The following is a 15,896-nucleotide window of genomic DNA, read 5'->3' as shown; positions in this document are numbered from 1 at the left end:
ATATTTTGGGCCTATTTAGGCAGCATATAAACATATAAATCATCAACAAAATATAATAAAAGTCTAGGACAGAAAACCAGCACATACCAAATATATAATAAAAATAAATAAATACATATAAAGATGAGATAATCATAAGCATATTGCTTGACCACAGAGATCACAACTCTAGGTTCCACTATTTCCTTGGCCTACATAGCCTTATAGAATCACAATGAGAGGCAAAGTGGATAAAAACAGAAACAGTAAAAAGAAAACAACTGAATAAAGAATTAATACAACTGGGATGTATGCAGTGCGACAGATGTGAATATATCTCCTATGAAATAAGCCCCAACAAATCTTGTTTATACTCGAGGTTGTATCATACTGAACTCCCTCCAGCAGAATGTATTTTCACATATTTGCATATCATATTAAAATATTATCCATATTAATTTACATTTCAGCTGCCTTAAAAAATAAGGGCAAAATGTGATGCATTAAATGAAGTAGCAAGCTATAAAACAGCCCCTGTGTGTCTCCGTCTCATCAGTTCAAACAGTGCATCACTGAGTGCTCACACAGCAATAAATTAAAGGCCACTGTTATGATTTAGGGACCTGCCTTTTACAATTTGTACTGGAGAGCAAGAGGCAGCCACGTGTGTCATGCACTGGATTTGGTTACTAATAACCCAAGGCGATGTTCAACATGAACACACACGTGCATACAAGTACAGCACAGTGAAGACAACCAGATAGCTCTGACTAAAATCTTATCCAGAGACTAGAATGATTCATCTGCTTATTTTTTCACATCAAGGACGTTTGACAAAGTCAAACAGAACATAAAAACCATTACAGCTGGATGAAATGTCAATCAATCCTAGGTGCTTGTGTATTTATTCACCTCATCATGAAGACTAGACCCACTGTCACAGCCATAAGAATGGCTAATGGCTCACAGTTCGGCTATTTCGATTTCTCTGCATTTTCAAAAGCTCCACTCAGCCATCCTAAACCACCTTGAGGCAGCATTACTTCCCATTGGTTAAACCTAAAGTGTGGACAAAGGTGAATCTGGCATAAGAGATTTCATAAGAGTTTAGTGGTGCTGATAGATGTTTAACAACCATGAAGAAGAATAGAAATCATGTTAAGACTCTGACCTCAATTCCCCGTTCATTAACTGAGAGAGAAAGAGTAAACAAAAAGGGTAAGAGGTAGGAAAAAGAAAGGCGAGAGTCAGCAAGACTCGGTGGACAGCAAAAGAGGAGGATGGAGGCAAACTGGGTGAAAAAACACTGTGAGGTTTTTGTTATTCATATTGAGTAGAGGGATATTGCAGATTTTTCTTTTGTGGGATCACAGTGATTGACAGTTTGGCCAACTGAAAAGACCCCAACAGTTTTACACTACAGGACTGCTGAAGCAGAGAGTTGAATGACTGTGAGCAAACTGCATTAGATTAATGAAGACTGAGCCTGCCAGCCAATGAAATAAATAAATAAATACATAGAGAGAGAAAGAGAGAGCGAGAGAAAGGAATCATATTAAAAGAGAGGAACTGTATTAGAGGAATTGTAATGACTGTTGGAGAGGAAAAAAGTAAGGGAGCTAGTGAGAAATAGAGAAAAACAAAGAGGGACAGTTTCCTGCAGACGCGACATTGGCAGCATGCAAAATCCTGCTGCAGCCCACTGACACTGGAACACACTCACTAGTAGGGTGGACGTGGAAGGACTGAGAGCACTCCCGAATCCATCCCTTTCTCTCCTCCATTCATTATGCATGGTTCTGTACCATATTAGGGCCCAGAGTATATGATTTGTCAGGCTGTACGCTCACCATCACATCCACAGAATAATTCACACTGGAAAAACTTACACACACTTCACTGAGCGACACAGACTTCCACAAGCCGATTTGGGGAAAGTTTATGTTTCTGTAATATTGTCAAGACCCCAAGTAGGTATCTGTACAAGGGCCCAAGATCTCCAAGGGACTAACAATTATGAACGGTGACTTCAATTGCACTGTAGGATTGGTAAATATGAAGTAAATGTCAGCTTCCATCATTTCAAAGAAGAGTAAAAAGAATAAGTCCTTATGACTGTCACATTATTGATAGGTCTGTGGCAGACTTTTTGCCTTCTTTGTGAAACACAGGATTGATTACCAGCTAAAATAATGTTTTTAACCGCCTTTGTGTGAAAGCAGAATAGCATTTGTCCTTCAAAACACAGCACACTGCTGATAGTGCAGTGTTTACCATGTGGGACGCCTCATTTCAACTCCCTAGGGTCCAACAGAAGCCTTGAACACGGCCAGTGACAAATATGTTACTTTCCTCAATCACTCAAGTGGCTCAATCACTGGGGCACATGCACGACTGTGAATACCCAGATTGAGGAAACATTTTGTGTAGTGGTGGAAGAAGCATATAGATAATTTTTTAAACAACAACATCAAAATGTACACAAAGTATCAAAAGTAAAAGTAGTTGTTCTGCAGAAAAAATACAGATTATTGTATTTTACAGGTAAGATTGTTAATACTGATGCAATGATGTGTAAGTAGCATTTCACTGTTGTAGCTGGTTGAGTTGGAGCAAGTTTTAAATACTAAATGGACTAAACTAGGTAGTTTAGTCCAGTGGTTCCCAAACCCTGGGTTTTGACCCCTTCCAAAGGGTCTAGATAAATCTGAGGGGTTGTGAGATGACTGATAGGGTAGGGAATAAAAAAACCTTGTATTCATTATTGACTTTGATTTTTTGTGAAATATTAGATCATTTTACCCCTTTGGACCCAGAAACAGTTATCTAAATGAGTGGTTGGTTCTAAAACTTATTTTATTAACGTGCCCCTGTTAAAATATTTTCCTGACCAGCAAATAACATTTTTGATAGAAAAAAAGCCTTTCTAAAGGGGTACAATACAGTGCTACATCATCAATGCTATCAAAAAAAGTAAATGTTTCATTTCAAATGTTTAGAATCCATCACTGAAGTCATGGCCATTTTTTATCATCATGCAATAACACTAAGATGGGATTGTAGTTGCATTGAACTGTGTCTTTTTGATAAGTTGCACTTACTGAGAAACATCTTTGATCTTTGTCATCTTTGTTATTCTTGGTGTCAGGGAGACAACCGCAGTGATCAAACTCTTTTACAGATGTTTTGCAGCAGTTGACAGTTTACGGTAGTTAATGATTACATTGAAAACCGGAATACTGAATATAAAAAGTAGTTTATTAAACTTACATTTACATTTGTTATTGAACTTATAATTATTTTAGGAATTAAGCATGACTAATATATAAAATAAAAGTCACATACCCTCTGCAGTACTCCAAAGTAACCCTATTTACTAAGTACTCCCATTTGAGAAACATTGATCTTAACGAAACCACCAGAGAAGTTTTGAGACTAAATGCTAACAACTCATAGACATGTGTAACGTAACTAGGGGTACCATCTCCACTGTGGAGGTGGGCGTGGTTCACATTCAGCTGCAGGAGGGAGTGAGGTATGGAGATCTCTTTCTTTTTAAATGCACTAGCATGCTGGACCTTCAGATGGCGGCTGCACACACACACACACCAAAAAGGATTGCCAGACACGCCAGCACATTTGCATTGGGTGCTGGGATTATTCTTTCTTGGACTGCAGAGAAGGGCTACAGAAGCCGAGCAAAGACACTTAGAAGCTGAGTATTTATGTTGAATGTGTGTGCAGCTGGAAAATGAAGAGCTTTTTGTTTGTGAAAGGTCTGTCGTGCTTGCTTGGTTGTGTGCTGGGGGAACGCACAGTGGCAGAGAGACTTGCTTGATCACAAGCATCTTTAACAGTGCATTGTGTTTTATAAGCTTAGCATTTGTTCTTATGTAAAATCTGAGTTTTTGCTCTGCTTCTGAAATTTAGTAAGGGCAGAGTGAAAAGGTTGCATAAAATAGAAATACTCAAATAAAGTACAAGTGCCTCAAGGTTGTACAGTAATTGAGTAAATGTACCTAGTTTTTTCATTGTCATCAGTATTGCATTTTCCTCAATAACCTGCCTTTATATCAGTTTGATTATCAGGTTAATGTTTGGAAATGTTTTCAAATTTCAGCCCATCTTGTTGTATGGACTACTTGTTATATGGAAACTGGGTCGCTGTCAGGGCTATGTTGCGGTCTATGTACAGTAAATACACTGTGTGTTCTCTCTATGACAACCATGCAGTCTGTGTGTGGAGCAGAGAGTTGGGTGATAGGTTTTAGTGGTTTCAGCAGTAGCCACTTCAGATTATAGGGGGTCATTAGATTTAATATTCACACAAAAATATCCCTTAATGGAGCTTTAAATACGTTCAGAATGTCTCCCATTTGCCTTGACATTGTTAAACTCACAGAGAGGAGTTTCTGATAAGCTCACTGACTGAACAGCTTGTGCTCATTGTTTAAATTTCAGATGATTGAGATACTGACTGGCCTGTGAAATTTCAGTAAAGCTCTTAGTCTGCTGTGGAGTGATGGGGGGGTCAGAAAAGGGCAGGGCCATCAGGAGTGCCTCAGAAAGATCCTCCAGATGGTTGTGGATCAAGGGGAGTGAGCAGTGAGTGCTACTGGGATATAGGCCAGGGATTGATCAACCCTGGCAGGGTCACCTGGACCATGCAGGATGTCTGATGTTGAAAGCCCCAAAACACTCCCAATGATCCCAGTATATATCACTGATGCATTAGCCAATGTATGAGTGGATTTATGACAAGGTGTTTACAAGACAATTTTCTAGTCAAATTTAAAGTGTAAACAGATTGTGGGAGAGAAATTAAATTTGAAGCTGTCAGAGTCAAAACTGAATTTGACATTGAAAAAAATGTTTGTCGATTGAAAACAACAGTGTCAGGTAATACGTTTTATAAAGCTCTCTAAATCAATAGAAAAGCTACATGGACTAAAGTAGGCTATATTAAAAAATCCACAACAAAAATAAAACAGGAAAATCATTATTCGGACAAGCCACACACATGCACTGCATCCACTAAATTTACAAATAAATTTTGTAAATACTAACAGTACTTAATACATACATATATACTGCCAGATAAAAGACAAAATACTTAAAAATTATCTAAATTATTCAGTTGTGAATATCACAACCTCTAGGCAGTTTTATATTGTCAAGACCCGCGGAATAATACATAATACCATTTCTTGTCATTGCTATGCTGATGACAAACAGCTTTATGTGCATTACTGATGATAGATTTGAAAACCTGGCTGCCTCCATTAAGCCTAGTGTCAGAAGAGGTATAATTACTTTGAAATCACGCCATGCTCCAGCATATATTTGAGGGCTATTGCGACCATGTGTACCTGCACTTGTCAGATCTTGCAACAAAATTAAAAGCTAGCGGTCCCCCGATCTAGACTTACAACATAAAGGAGACTGTGTATTTATTGTCAGGGCCCCAAAACTGTGAAACACCCTTCTTGTTGAAATTAATCAACAGTGAAAACCTTTTTAAACTTGGATTTTGTATGTTGTTTTGAAAAAAGCTTTACAAATTATAGGTTATTATTCTTATTATTTAAGCTGGAGTGGCTCATTTTATGTTTGCATAGTTGACAGTTACAAGATTATTTGATTTACAGCTCTTTAAAATCCTCAAAATCAGATTAAAAGGCCGATATTAATTTACAGATTTTTCCTGTTGAAATGTGCTGAGATATATACATTTCATGTCTTTCCCAAGACGTACCCGTTGTTCCTGACAGGAGACAAAGGTCTGAAACCCCGGCGCCACTCCAAAGCCCAGCTGGTCTATGAACGGCGGCTCGTCCTGGGTGTGGATCTGAACTTTGATCCCTGCTTCGAACGATGTCTCGTCTGTTGACAAGAAGAGGTTAGGACATTTACAACAGGGATGATGATTTATATTCACACATTGGCCTGCATGATTTACCCAGCAGCAGTTGTTACTAATCAAATGGAGAACAGGCATTGCAGTAGTGGAATATGTTTCAGCCAGTAAGTGAAAAACAAGTCCGAAAAAATATCATTTAGTCATAGTCTTATTTGTACAAGAAAGAACAATTACTTGGGAGTAATTGCTTATTCATTAGTTTCACCTATGGACCTCCAGGGATGACAAATACAAGGTCTTTAAGGAGTTAACAATAGGTGGAATGAGGAGTGAAAGGATAAAGAAGATGGACTTCCTAAGTAGGTGGTGGATGACAATATGTCCCCACAGGAGTCTTATTTACTGCAGAGGGAAATGAGAGTGAATAGATAAATTAATAAATAAATGATGATGAGGATAAAAGGAAAATCAATACAGCTGACAGCTTCCTTTGCTACAGCACTCTGCTGTATAGATTTTAAATGAAGCAGATGGCCTCTTTGATACCGAGATCAGGGGAACATCACAATGACATGGTGACTCAAACCTATACTTGTGCAAACATATTTCTATCACATTTGCAGAGGCCTGGTACTGCTTATCATGGTGATGGCAGGCTGGATTCAAGAGATTTTGTTCCTTTGAGAGCTGGCTCGGGGATAAAGTAGGATGTCTGTTTCCTGCCGCCTTTCCTCCCCGCTTGTCACTCGGTATCGTCTTCTAAGTGCCAGGCTTTCTCACTATTTTCAATTAAAGAGCTCAGGGATGCGGCTGGAATTCAGCAAGAGAGCTTCGACAATGAGCGACAGACTTTAACTGTTATACATTGCTCTTCTGAGACTGGATACAAAGCCATTTTCTGTTGTTGCCAAGACAAATGCTCGAGGCTTGAAGCTGCACATATACATAAGTTGTGTCCAAGCTCCTGCTCGCAAAAGTGTGTCATCTTTAAGTCACGGCCATCTGTCATCCAATTGGAATAATGATATTTGGACTAAACCTTGAAATGAAACGGAAACTTGATCATACTTGACACTACACAATTCATTATTGATATTCAGCTGCCTCAAAGTTATTTCACTGGCGTTGCTTTGTTGTGGAATAATTTCAGGTATGCAACAATTACACAGAACATTTCTTAACAAAACAGTCGCCATGACCTTGAGGCATAATGCAGCTGTGGTTTTAAGCTTATTGGTTAAAAACTGTGGGGAATCTAATTTTTATAAATCTACATCATCACACTTGCCCAGTCACATTTTCTTGGATTTCTCTTTTTCATCATCATCATTCAATGAGGACAGGGCCTCAGTGGTTGCCACTGTTGGATGACAGCATAAAGGGTTTGACACACCCAGTAGTATTGTTTTTGAGAGGAGTTTGCATGTTCTCCCTGAGCTCATTTCTCTGTTTTGTACCACCTTGTCTCCTTCCTCCTCCCCAGGGAGCACAAACCAGGATTTTAACATTGATTACTAGCACACAGTACATAGCATAAAAGTATAGTCTAAGAAATCTCATCTTGAAGGATGTCATAATTCCTAGAAAGTGCATGTTGAGGAGAGAGGAGCAAGGAATGAGAAGGCTTGCCAGAGGAGTGCAGGTTTATCCTCTTTGGAAATCTTTTCAGCACCCATGACATATAAAGAAGTGTTGACAGATTGATGCAGCTGTGTCACACAACATATTAATTAACTGATTGATATTGCTTTAGAAAGATGGCTCAGAAGCAGGGATGTCTCATTTTGTTAAATGTCTGTTGAGGCAACAATCTTTGTGCCTCTTCCTTGCTTCCTCTGCTTGCACCTCAGGTGGGAGGGACCAAGGTGCGAGGAAAGGAATCAAGGATGCACACACTGTGAAATGAGAAGACAGGCCTGTGTCTGCTTGGGTTGCTCCCAATTCCTCTCACAGTCCAAAGATACAAAGGTCAGTTGAAGTAAAAACTCTAAATTATTATTAGTGTACATGTGTTAGACTGACATTTTCCTAGACCGTGCATACTCAGTTTTGTACTTACACATCGTGTAGATTAATTTCTTTCCATAGAATTTGTTTTATCAATTTTACCAACAAACCTTTGGTTGTACACATTTTAAATTACAGACAAAGAAACTCTACTATCAACCACATAATAATGAATAGATTGTTTGAAGATTTTCCATTTTTATTTAGAAAACAAATCAATCGCTTCTCTCAGTGATATTATCTGTTTAATGCCTCTATTCCCAGGGTTCTCTTTTAGTGCATCACTAAGCACATATATGAGATCAAGAGGATCTGTTAATGACATTCAATTGCAAAAAATGTTACGTTTTGGTGCCATTAATTTTAATTGTTTTAACTAAGCCAGGTATATTTTCTGTTCTCTGTACTAGTATCCAATTACGTAGCATCCAATATCTATTTTGCCTACTGCAAATCATGATTTGTCAACCACCTGTCTCAACCCTGTATGTTTATTCTACTGTGGTGATATCAGGTTCATTAATTAAGAGAAAGTTCAACATTGTACAGTATACAGGTTAACAACAAGAACATCTTTTTGTGCCCACATTTTTACATAGGTGGGAGACCTTGACGTATCACTCGTGGTCGAACTACATTCGCTTATAATAACAACTTATAGCAACCAATTAAGTGTGTTAATAATGTAAATGTTGTAGAACACAATGTAACAAAAATAACCAGTATCAACGTAGGAAAACACATAAAATGAGCCATATTTACAAAAAAGTCCACAACAAGTAACTACATTAAGGTTAATAGGACTTTCAAAGGGAATTGCTGAGTATATTTGATGGATAATATGTTAGATGGATAAATAGGTGAGTTTTTATCATGTTCATTGTGTGAAGTTGTGCGTGTACATGTTTGATAAATACCAATTTTCTTGTTATTAGGGACAGATCCTACACACACATTCAGAACTTGCATGTGTCAATAAATAAGGCCTCAGGTGTTTGAACTGGCACATTATGCACTGCAGGGCATCCAGCCAGATTAAACAAACAGGTAATAAATGCTGTTATAATAGGACTAATCAATGGCTAATCTGCATTATTTTAGGCATTAATGACAAAAGGTTCCCGGTATTTGGAAAAACAATCAAAGTCTGATATTTGTTAATAAGTTCAGTACAGAAAGTGACTCTGACAATAATATAAACAATCATGAAATAACAGTAAAATAAACAGAATAAAGAAGATTATGAGAACAAAGTAAATGACTGTGTATGTATTGTAGTTACTGCATCCTAAAGATTCCACCAAATCCCCTCTTGTACAAGTCTTTAATCATTTAATAATCTTACATAAAGAGCATTATATATTAATAATATTAAATCATTTAGGCTTTGAGCAGATGAAACTTTACATTTAAATATTATAGTCACATCACAGCTTATCGCTTTGTGCTCCATGTTTAATGCGTATCGTGAGCACAGTCTTTTTGTAACCATAGTGAACTGTCCCATTCATTTCTCAGTGCATATAAAATATTGATGCAAACTCACAGCAACATATGCAGCTGCATTAAAACCAGAGTTTCAGGGTCTCCTGGAGCGGCACAGAGGAGACTCAACTGTGTTGATGAGGGGTCGGCCCTGAATGGAAGAGCCTATAGCCTCCATTGATTTTATATCTGGCAAATGGCTCTGCCCTTGTTTGATTCATGTGGACTTGAAGCCTAACTGACAAGTGATGCAATTATATTACAATGAAATAAAATTTTCATGATCAATATCCATCTGTCTTTATATAGATTAGTCGATAATATTCTGTTACTGTCTGTAATATTCTGTGGACACAGCAAGTGCATTTCAAATGATCAGAGGATGCATTTTTCAGGATCATTACTCATAATTAATGGAAGTGTTTAGAGAATTTAATATTTCAGGTGCATAACTTTACTATATAGATAAACCTAATTTGGACCTATTTGGTGTAGTACAAGTATGCACATGTTCACTATCCTAAATGGATTTAGAGTTTCACAATTACATCAAAAGTCCTCTCAAGGAATGCAATATAACCTAGTCGGGCCTCTATCTAAGGGATTAGAGAAGAATCCCTGCGATAGATTTCTTAGAGCGCCAACACTGAAAATAACCGGCTACTTTGGTGTTTAGTTGATTAAAAAAAATCTCTTTTTCACTCGCTCAAGGGCAAACATAAACACCAATTTTGTTTTTCGCTGAGATCTTCAGAACTGGGAATGGGATGTTTCATGTTATGTATCCTCCAGATAAGCTTACCAGTTTCTCCCCATACAGGCAAGTATTCATCCTGTTGGATATCCAGCATCAGCTCCAGGCCGTTGCCCATCCCACCCTTCATTGTCACCATGAGGGGTCGTCCATCTTGGCCTGAATTAAAGGTGTAGCACTTCCCATAGCGTGTGAATATCTAAAATACACAAAGAGACAAATACAGGGATTTTAGTGATATGTGGACACAACAGGATAGCCAAAAAGACTGAGCATTTAAATCTTAGTTCTGACCCTGAAGTAAAATTTTAGTTTGCAGCTATGTGTGTTTGTGAAGTGGACATAAAGGTAGTGCTCAATAGGGGATTGTTTCAAAAGCAGCTGAAAAGCACCTACAGTAACCTGTTCTTGTTGGACTGTCAGCAGCGGACCTCGGAGGTCTTTGTGTTGAGATGCTGTTGACAATCTGAGCCCTCACCCCTCTCAGTGCTGCATGATACAGTATGTGCTTGAGTGAATTTGACATGCCTTTTATTTCAGAGTGGGATATCCTGTCCCTGAGAAATCTCACACACAATAACAACAACATTGACTCCTGGCATCAAAGTAAATATTGCATGAAGTGAAACGTTCTCCCGATACAGGCGTTAACATTTTAGAGAATGTAACAACTTTAGATAAGAAGTGATTATTCATTGTCATGTCATTAGCTGAAACAATTAGTCGGTTAATGAATCAGTTAGTTGACAGAAAATTAAACAGCAACTAACTGTAATTTTTTAAAGCAAAAGTGCCACAAATCTTCTTAAATGTGAGATTCGTTTGCATTTCTTCCCTATATAACAGTAAACTGATTTTTTTCTCTTTTTCTATTGGTCAGATAAAACAAGCAATTCTAATTGTTTTATTAATTTGAGACTGTTTTGTGACAGTAATTGGCAGTTCAATCAATTAAGGAAGTCATGTTTTGTTGCAGGCCTAATTCATAATCAATTCTAGGAGTGCAACTAATATATTTACATACATTACATTATTTACTTCTGCCAGTTATTTTCAATAGTAATCAACTGTTCCATAAAAAATGTTGTGTATGCCCACCACATACCCAAGTCCTGAATCTAAAAATATCCAGCTTACAAAACCAGCAAATATTCACTTTTAAGAAGCTGGAACCAATTAATTTTTGACACTTTTGATTAAAATTGTTTCAGCTCTAATCAAGTGATCACTGAGTGCACTTTTTCTCTCTCCCCACTAGATTCAAAGCATCTTGCAAAAAAGGAGGCCAGATCAAGCGAGCTCGACATGCTGCAGTTCCACTTTTATCTCCACAGTATGACACACAAATCTGCAGGTGCAACTTTCAGTTCAATGAACATGTTGCAGTCTCGTCAAATCCTAACCATAACCTGTCCTTGGATTACATGCCTGGTATTTGCCCTGTCTCATTAGTTGATCGGGCATGTACAGTAGCATTTGCTGGAAAGCTACTATAGAGCGCAGCAGGCAACTTTGACCTATTGGCAAAGACATGATTACCAGTGAACTAATGGATGCATAATTGAATCATAGACATTAGGAAATGGAAAGCTATGGCCAGGATCCAAAATAAAAGGTTCCTCCCTCTCCCTTTGTTGTCAAGCCTCACATGATTGCGAGCCCTGTTTTAAAGCATCCTAGCTCACAATTAACTTATCATTAACCTTCAACATTTTGACATTCATATGAGGAAATACTAAAAGCAAGTGGAGGAGGCGGAGAAGAGGAGAGGAGATGTAATTGAAAAAAGTCTCCTCCTTTTTGTCCTCCACTCTTTGTCTATATTCGGTACTCACAACATACAATAGAGATAAGGCTTCATTGTAAGATAGCGGTACAAATAACTACATCACAACACAGACAGTTTGTACAAAAAGGGCTGTTTTTTTTTTTGCTGAGAGTGCCTAAAGATGTTGAAGCTGTATTTCTTGTGAATGTATTGTGAGGACTTTAGGAACACACAAGGAGGCGTATTACATGGTTGACTTATGAGTCAGACATTAGCACTTTATGACAAATTACTCAAATGTCACAAACACCAGATGCACAGAGCCGAAAATATTGCAGCCATGTTATATAAAGGAAAAGTTAGTATAATGTGAATCCTGTTCAGTGAAGTGTGTGGCAAAGAATGGAGCGTTGATCACGATGGATTGCCTCCCAGGGTGCGGTTATATGGGAGCTTCTAAGACACAAAGTGGTGAAATGTAATAAAAAGTCTTCTGATATTAGAACACAATATGAAATGTGACCTTTCAAGTGCATAAGTGGCAGAACTGAGTCAAAAGCAGAGTCTGCAACGGCCGCCTATGTGCCGTGACTCTAGAGCAGGATACAAACATCAATAAAATGCCCCTGAAATCCATCTTAGTCCTGGAGTCGCCTCTCACCATAATCAGATCACGGTTTATCTTTACTCTTTGGAATATAAGGCAGAAAAATCTTATGATATCATGGCACCAGCTGCACAAAATATTTGACGTTAAGAAAAGGTAAAACCTGCAGAAAATAAGGTCTTTGCTTTTAGCCTGAGACTTTTATAAGCACAGATTGTTCCCACAAGACCTTGCAACAGCCAAACAAGACACATTTTACTTAAAAATCTGAATCCAACCAATTTGTTACGGCAATTTTTATCTAATGTTTTACCCGTTTACAGCTTTAGAAGACGAGTTTGAACATTCAGAGAAAGAGGCAAAGCTGCTCACAATGAAAAGGGAAAAGCATTTGACAGATTAACATCAAGAAAACACTGATAAGATTGTTTGTGATTGTGTGGAAGTGTGCACGTCTGCACATGCCCGAGCGTGCATGCTTACTCAGGGCGTGCGTGTACAGTATTTGCGTGCATGTGCGCAGCCACCCCTGCCTGCCATCTGTGTGTATGTGTTGATAACGTGGTAATTGACTACAGGAGGCCTAGTCAGAGTTGCTGTGGTAACCAGGAGATTGTGCTGGCTGCATTGAGTGAAGAGCAGCAGCAGTGGGTGCCTGTGGTGACCTTGGGGAGTCAGGATCTTCATTGTGTTCTGTATGTTTGAGGTTTGTGCTTCTTCATGTCTGTCTATCGAACAGCCAGTCTGTCTTATTCAATGTTGTTGGAAGTGTAACATTTCCCAAATGTTCCCAATAATTCAACAGGAGCTAGTGCAGCCTTTTACCAGAGGCAGAAACCCCATCAATGCTAAAACAAAACCTTAATATTTAAATGAAAACTTGAAAAATTGAGCGGAGCAATCAGGGCAGTATTCAGGGCTCTACACAGTGATAGACATTTGAAACTTTTTGATATTAACGGTATAGCTCAAATAAATGTGGCATTAGGGGGGAGCAAAGACTTTGATGCCTAAGCAGCTTTTCTGAAGAGACAAATCCGGTATTACATTTGGTTCTTACACTGCTAAACACTGAGACCTATACATTGCATTTAAAATGAGAACCACTGTATCATCTAAACTTGTAAACAAGGAAATTAAATATTTAAATCAACCCCACCTATGAGGAAAAACACTGAGAGAGACATCACCCTCTCCCGTTCTCGCAGGGTGTAGAAATGTCACCGTCTCTCTCTTCGATAAATAATTCACAGACAGACAGCCCGAGACTGTTGAGATGGCCCTCGGCTATCCTTCACATGACAATGTGACAAGGATGCACAAGCTGTTCCCTAAAGTTGCCAGGGAACCACTTTCCCCCCTATCCATCAGAGCTGAGCACAGAGGTGCAAAGTGTTAAAAACACAAACCTATGAAAGATTGCCTGGCTTTTACTTGACACTGAATCAACTCAGCTAAAAATAGAATTTGCCTTGACTGTATTATATGTAATTAATTTATGACCAACAAAACACATGAGCAGTGTAGCAATTTACTTTTCTGGTGTATCAACTCTCTGTCATTGTACTTCATCCGTGTAGGGAGGGAGTGCTGAACAATACAGTGGACATCTTATGCTATACTACAATCCAATTCAACTCCACAAGCAAAACATGTACTACACATTTGAATCAACACTTTCAAACCAGCCTCAATAAATCTGAACATTATTGTAATTCTCAGATCTCACCTCAAGGTCCTTTCAGAAGTTGTTTTGGTGCTTTTATGAATAACACACAGAAGATGAGAATCCAGAAAAGCTACTAAATGGACCTTGAGGTGAGATTGTTTTGTCAAATGGGGGTTTCAAGATCAAGAATGAACTTTGAACGATAACTTTTAAGGCAATATTATAGATGAGAAGTCCTAGAAGTGCTCAGAATCATGGGATCACCAAGTTATTAAATGAGAAAACTCAGTCTGCTGATGAGAACAGTGTAATAAAAGCTTCAGAAAAGCTAAATGGACCTTGAAGTGAGACTGTTTTGTCACCATTACAAATGTAATATTTATCGCAGGACATTACATTGTAGGGGATTATTCTGTCCACCTGTTGTACCGCACTTTCCTAAATGCCTCTGACTACTTGTGAGAGACCAGGTGTGAGTAAAATGTGTAGGTAGAGTGAGCTGAAAGCTGGGGAGTGGAGTCAGAAAGAGTCATAAGAGTCACACCTGTTATAAAATGCGTATGGTTGAATTGAATTATGGACTAATGCTGCTAGTGCTGGTAGATATAATAGTATGGGAGATTTTTGCCTTTAACATGGTTAAATATGCACTGATTAATATTTTTTGGGGCATCTTTCAGCTCATTGTTTTGGTATTACGTGAGTGTGAGTTCACTCTCTTCTCAGACAGAGCAAGCGGCTGTTTTCAGTGAAAAAGCTCTGATAAACTTACTCTGCACTACCTGTCCAGCACCAAACAACAGACTGACAAAGTTAACAACTAGCTGGTCAACACAGTGCAGTATTTAGCAGCTAAAGAGCCACAGAGTTGGTGGAGAGCAAAACTGAGATGAAAAGAGATTAGTGAATATTGGACACACATTCATCAGGTGGCCAGAAACCCGACTCTAAATGAACATGTGCTGTGTTAATATGTGCATGTTGCACAGTGTCCAAAACATTATTTGTCATTTGTCTGTAATGCATTACTGTTCTTAAATTAAATAATCACATTACAGTTATTAATGAAGCAATTATGTTGTTACTTGTGTTGGTTCCTTAATTATATTATATAAATATTGATGAAATTCAACACAGCAACTCTGTCTAGTCCACCTGTGGAGAGGTTCTTCAGCCTGGGCAGTCTTGTGCTGACTCTGAGGAGGAACAGGCTGTCTGACAAATGATTTGATAGACTCCTCCTCAGGAGGCATAACCACTGATTTAGTGATAAACACATCAAATAAGCTGGGCAAGGCTACTATAAAGCCATAATTTGGTGAGTGAGTGAGTGTGCTTGGCTCCTTAAATGCAGCTCATGACATGACAATGCATCAGAGCCGATGTTGTGGAGTAACGCAAATGTAATATCATGAGTACTGTAGCAAATTAATTTCCATAGGGAGTAATTAAGTAATGTATTACTCTTAAAAAAAGGTAACAAGTAATGTGTAATGTATTACTTGTAATGAGAAACAACCCCAATACTATTTCTGTGCCTGCTGGATGTGTAAATAGACAACCGTTTGCTAACAAGTTCGCAATAGCAACATTATAAGGTGATAATATGATAAACTGATGATAAACTTCTAATCTTTTGTTACACATTACTGTAACCATTCTGTAAACATTAAACATACACTGATCAGCCATAACCACCTGCTGGTCATAATGTTCTGCAGCCCGATACCCAACAAACTGTGTTGCACTGTGTGTTCTGAAACCTTT

General features: G+C 38.3%; 1 protein-coding gene across 1 annotated transcript in view; it reads right to left on the bottom strand.

Annotated features, from left to right (window-relative positions):
* Window positions 1-15,896, bottom strand: part of LOC118327750 (acid-sensing ion channel 1B-like) — a 43,674-nt gene that overhangs the window by 8,425 nt on the left and 19,353 nt on the right. The window contains exons 2-3 of the mRNA XM_035661182.1: window positions 10,134-10,284; window positions 5,735-5,862 (exon numbers count right to left, since the gene is read on the bottom strand). Coding sequence (XP_035517075.1) covers window positions 5,735-5,862; window positions 10,134-10,284 — 279 coding nt within the window. The remainder of the gene's footprint in view (window positions 1-5,734; window positions 5,863-10,133; window positions 10,285-15,896) is intronic.

Source organism: Morone saxatilis, unplaced genomic scaffold, assembly GCF_004916995.1.
Source record: "Morone saxatilis isolate NCDOM2014 unplaced genomic scaffold, NCSU_SB_2.0 Contig18, whole genome shotgun sequence".
Taxonomy (NCBI): Eukaryota; Metazoa; Chordata; class Actinopteri; family Moronidae; genus Morone; species Morone saxatilis.
Note: the sequence above shows the minus strand (reverse complement) of the source record. Positions and strands in the feature narration are given on the sequence as shown.